The sequence below is a fragment of the Crocuta crocuta genome, unplaced genomic scaffold, assembly GCF_008692635.1.
Source record: "Crocuta crocuta isolate KB4526 unplaced genomic scaffold, BGI_CrCroc_1.0 scaffold431, whole genome shotgun sequence".
NCBI lineage: Eukaryota > Metazoa > Chordata > Mammalia > Carnivora > Hyaenidae > Crocuta > Crocuta crocuta.
Genome location: NW_027528859.1, coordinates 1,624,189 through 1,629,907, shown reverse-complemented (window position 1 = coordinate 1,629,907; position 5,719 = coordinate 1,624,189). Strand labels below are relative to the sequence as shown.

The window sequence follows — 5,719 nt, the reverse complement described above, 5'->3', positions numbered from 1 at the left end:
CTTTCCCCTCCCCCCCAAAAAAAAAAAAAAAAAAAAAAAAAAAAAAAACAGCATCTCCTTACTTCCTGACACCACAAAATGCTTTAGGCTCATCTTGCATTTTCATTGACCCAATACTGGCATAAACCACTTCTCCAAGGTTCTGGTGCCTTTTATTGGAGAGTGGTATTTAGGAACCAAAATCTGGGTACTAGGCTGTTGGTGGCCACTGGGATGTCACTGATTCTAGGTCCTCTCAGTGGACAAAGGAAAGTACACTAACCCATGCATACACATATCCATACTTACTTCTATATAAATCTGTGTGTGTGTACACACACACACACACACACACACACACACACACACAACCATGCATTCATACCAATTCATACTGATACCTCTGAGAACAATCCAATATCCATGGGGTTTGTTCTAACATTTCCCCTTTGATTCAATCTCTGACAGTTAAAACTGGATTATAATTACTTATTTGTTCAACTCTAGTATGTACACAAAGTGCACATGTAAACAAAATGTATAAAGTGGTTTCAGAATTAAACCCGTATCCCTATAAAAACAAAAACTGATCAACTAGAACACAGTGCTTCGGTATGGTTATCTGTCTCACCAGATCCACTTGGCATAGTTTTCTCCCCCCATCTCCCATGTGGTTATGTGAGTTGTAATACGGTTAGATTTGTTGTGATAGTCTGCATTCCCCTTTGGGCTCCCGGTTGATACTGTTTGTTTTAATTTGCATACAGCAGAAATAACTGTTGTATATACTTCAATGGGTTTTGATAAATGCGGGGGGGGGGTTGCCATACAGAACAGCTCTGTTAGCCCCTAAATTCCCTTGTCCTGTCCTTTCCTATTCAATCTCACCCCAATCCATGGAAATAGTTGATCTGCTTTCTATCCTAATGTCTTCATGTTTTCTAAAATGTCACACAGATGGAATATGTAGACTTTTGGGTCTGCTGCAGCAAGTTGCCTTGAAGGTCCATTCAAGCTACTGCACTATCAACGGCGTGTTCCTTGCCATAGCTGAGCGGCACTCCCCTGCGTGGATGCACCACAGGTAGTTTATCCATTCACCAGTTGGTGCAATGGTTCCAGTTTGGCGTGATTATGGATCAAACTGCTATAAACATGCACAGATTTGGGCATGAATGGTTTTTAAAAATACACTTGGGTAAAGACCTAGGAGGGCGACAACCAGTTCATATGGTAAGTGTGTATTTAGTTTTATAAAACACTGCCAAACGTTTTCAAGGTGGCTGTACTTTTATTACATTGCCATAAGCACTAGAGGGAGTTCCAGAAGCTCCATTAGCTCCTCAGCACTTGGCTCTTTCAAGTGTTTAAGTTGTAGTCAGTCCAAGAGGTGTGTTGTGCTATCTCACTGTGGTTTTCACCTGCATTTTCCCCAGTAGTTAATGTTCAATGTTTTTTCATGTTTATTTACCCTTTGTATATTTTTGAGTAAGTATCCAGATATTTTGCCTATTTTTAAATGTTTTCTTATTGAGTTTTGAGAGTTATTTGGTAGTTTAAATAGGATGTGGCTAGGTGTATTCTTTTATTTTTCTACAGTGTTTTCTGAACTTCTTGGATCTGTGATTTGGCATCTATCATTAATTTGCAGAAATTTTCAGGCATTAAGATATTCCTTCTGTCCTACCATTCTCTTACTTGCTTTTCAGAGATACTTATTAGCTGTATGTGAGAACATTTGATATAATTCTACAACTGTTTTTGTTGTTGTTATTTTTGTTTTAACTTATTTTTTCCTTTGTGTTTCAGTTTGGGTGATTCCTATTAGCCAATCTTCAACTTCATGGATTCTTTCCTTGGCTGTGTCAAGGGTACAAAGGAGCCCATCAAAGACATTCCTTTTCTCTGTTACAAGTTTTGTATTTCTAGAGTTTCCTTTGATTCTTTCTTAGAGTTTCTATCTACTGCTAAAATAGTTACTCATATGACCTTGAACTTTCAAATTTTACATCAGAGCCTTTAACAATTATAGTTCTTTCAAATTCACAGTCATGTAATTCCAACACCTGTGTCATATCTAAGTCAGATTCTCATGACAGCTTTGTTCCTTGGGTGTGCAGTTTTTTTGCAGGTCTTATAATTTTTGGTAAAATGGGACATCTTGACTAGGATAGCAGAGACTAAGATAAATAGTTTTAATGCCTGGAAGTGGGTATACCTCTCCTTCTGCTAAGCCTTAATGCTCCTCCTAACTACACCTCAGAGTGGAACAAGAAGTCCCTCTTTTAGATTTTGAAAGACTTTACCAATTAGCTGCCTATATTGCTAATTAATTCCTCCTTCTGCCTTTTTATAAAGAAAGACATTCAATGATAAAGCTTCTGATTAGGCAGGAAATAATCAGTATATCTCTACTATACAGATCTATCCCAGCCAAAGCAAAGACCTAGTGGACAGCATTATTGTGGGGAGGGGCAGATAAATATGATTATTTGAGATGCTCCAATAAAATACTTGAACAGTTCCCTATGTTCCCAGTGTAGCAGACTGTGTTAATGCTGTCTTCTCCACTCCCCTCTGGACTCATAGCCTTTGCCATGTAATTCTGTGTGTTTGTTCTTCTGCGGTGGGCATGCTGACTTGCTTCAACAACCTGACTGGCTTTCAACTCATGCCTCCGGCTGCTGCCATGAGGATATATCTAAGCTTGTTGTGGACATGCATGACCCAGTCATCCTGGTCACTCCAGTCAACAGCCAAATGTGTAAGTGATCCCTCCAGACCAGAAGGACTGGAGAGCTAAGTTCAGAGGAAACTGCCAACCCACAAGTTCACGAGCTAAAGAAATGCTTTTTGTTTTAAACCACTAAGCTTTAGGGCGAGACTAGAGAGTTTGACATACTCAGTGGGACTTGGGCTTCCACAGGTCTGGGAAGCACTGACACACACTCTGACTCCCCCAATTCTGTGGCTCCTCAGGTTGCTTCAGGCTGATTCGTGAACATGCTGGAAGCCATGCCTTGTGAATATTCTACCATTACGGTGGGGCTTGTTTTAAGCAAAATACGAAAACCAGATTTAGTAGGCTCCTATTTTGAGTATTAGTTTCTAATTCTTCCTCAGAGAGTCTTTGAAAAACATTCCATGTCTCCATTTTGCTGCTGGAGCCTTTGACAGATGCCCCCTCCTTGTAGCCTGTGATTTAGGGCAGTGGTTTCTAAGAGCCCTGGGCTGGGCTGGTTACAATACTCTCTCAGGGGAAAATCAGAGTTCTCAGATCCTGTCTTGCAGAGTCTCATCCAGTTATGCTGGAAAATTCAGAAACCTGAATTTTTAGACAGCTCCCCAAGGTTACAGCATATTGTTAAGAATATCAGGTGCTAGTGAACTGGATTGTTCCTCCAGTTTGCTTCCTGAATGTGTTTTGACACAGTCTCCTTTCATTGGAATACACCTGTACATAGATTATATACAATAAGTGCATCCAAGGGAGAGGACAGTTAATATAACTTAAAACTTAGATGCCTACCTATTTTGAACACCAGTTAAAGAAAGCTAATAATATCTAACACATCTAGTAAGATCATCAAAAATAGAAATAGAAAAATTTAAACAGCAGAGAAGAGGAAAACTGTATCAAAGCTCAGACCAGAAGACTTACTTTAATTAGTAGCTCTGAGTTTCCTAGCAGCAAAGGGAAAAGGAGAAATGTAAGAATTATAGAAGTCTTATTATCTGAGGAAAGAAAATGTACTCAAGTATCAGCATAAACATTTTTTCTAGAGCTGAATTCTAAAAGGAACTTAATTACATAGATCCTTTTACACGAGTAATTTTTGATTTAATGGAAAATATGCTAACGCACAGGGAGAGAAACTTTTTCTGGAGCTATATTGTAAAAGGAACCTAATTATGTATGTCTGATTGCAAGAGGGACTTTGAATAACAAAAGGTTACGTAACTGACAGTGGTGGGCAAAAAATAAAGACTGTTGCTTATACATCCTTTAAAATATCAGTCTCCGGAGGCACTTCTGGGCAAGGGCCCAGGGGTGAGGCTTTTGGGTGATCTAACTTTTCTCAGGGAAAAAGCTCAAACCATTTAAAAAATATTTAGAATGGGATAGTCCCCTGGCCATGGGGTCCTCTCAGGGGAGGAGATGGGCTGCGCTGCACCGATGGAGGGGGAGCACCTGAAGGAGGGGCCAATTTATACTGTCAGGAACCCATACTTGGTGGGGGTGGGGGGCTCATTCCAGCAATCAGTCCAGGTGGAGGGGCTGCAGAGCTAGAAGGGGCGGATTCTAAGGACACCAGAAGACTTCGCACTGCAGAGAGACACTGAGGGCCCTGTCCCTTGCAAACTCATAGAGATATTGACAACGGGGTGACTGCTCTTGGGCTGCATGAGTGGAGGAAGGTGCCAGGGCAGAGAGGGGAGGCTCCAACTCCGTCCTGTCCACCAGCAGGACTGCGGCTCTTCCCCTGTGGATTGCCGCACGGGCTACTCCCTGACCCTGGTACAGTGTCACTCCCTACCCCGGCCCTGCCCCTTCACCCGCTTCCCATCCCTCAGATCCCCACCGGATGTCACTGATACCCTCAGGCTTGGGTAGCAGCCCCCGTCTGCAGCCACAGTATCCTCCTCCACGGCAGCCCCTAGCACAGCGAGTCAAACTGCCTGGGTCCGCAGCAACACTGAGAAGGTCACCAAACCACCGGTGCAGTGCTGGGCACAAAGCAGACGCCCTGAAGATGTGCACAGTGAATGAGGAAGGCAGGACCATAGATACTACAGCTGACGTGTACAGGCTCCCCAGGTGCTGGGCCCCCCTCGAAAGGCTAAAGTTCGGGGCTGAGACCCGACCCCCTGCAGTCTGCTCCCGATCCCACACCGCACACCTCATCGCACTAAGCAATGAGCCACGCGAGGCTGAAGGAGGACCTGGAGGTGCCCTGCAGGTCAGGGGGGAGGTAAACGCACGTGTACAGGAGGTCGAGGGCACAGGGTGTGATCCCGGCAACCTCCTGCACGATCCAGCCCTTCTCAGGAAGCCCGGGAGCAGCCAGCTGAAGGGACCGGTCTTCAGGGCCGTCCCACGACTGTGGCACTGCCTGTGCTCCCCAGCACGTGGGCCACGTTAGGACAGAACGTGAGTGTAACAGGAGACAGAAACAGAACAAGCACCTTGCCACCGGGACCGCCGCCGCCTGCAGGGGACACCGGGAGCTCGGACGAGCCGGACCCTGGCGCTGGCCCGACAGGACTTGACCGCTGGCTGGGCTTCTGCTCGGATAGTCCGGCTGCCTTCTTCCTCTGGGCAGCAATTTGTGACAGGACACTGTCTATGCTGCCACCTGAGGAGAGAGGAATAGACGTGGCTGCCTCAGGGGCCCAGGGCACAGCAATGAGAGGAGAGCGGACTTGGTGGGCTGACCTCGCTGAGCTGGGGAAGCGTTCCCCAGGCTCCTCCAGAGCCCTTGTGGCTGTGGCTCAGGGCGGACCGTGGAACCCGGAGGTGGCCAGGCGCGGTGGTCATCACACTCCAAAGGCACCACGGCAGGAGGTGTTGGAAGGGGCAGCGCGGGCGCCATCAGCCTGTCCCCGCTTTCCCCTGCCACAGCCGGCTTGTGAGGCCTCCGACAGGCACAGACGCCCTGCCGGGCTCCTGCGGCCCCCCACGCCCCTTCCAGCAGCTGCACAGCCTGGCCTGCCCACCCCGCGGGCCCCCCCCCCCCCC

The 5,719-nt window shown here is 46.2% G+C and overlaps 1 protein-coding gene across 1 annotated transcript in view; it reads right to left on the bottom strand.

Annotated features, from left to right (window-relative positions):
* ANKS6 (ankyrin repeat and sterile alpha motif domain containing 6) overlaps positions 1 to 5,719 on the bottom strand; it is a 42,994-nt gene that overhangs the window by 22,630 nt on the left and 14,645 nt on the right. Inside the window, exon 11 of the mRNA XM_077756058.1 lies at positions 5,167 to 5,336. Coding sequence (XP_077612184.1) covers positions 5,167 to 5,336 — 170 coding nt within the window. The remainder of the gene's footprint in view (positions 1 to 5,166; positions 5,337 to 5,719) is intronic.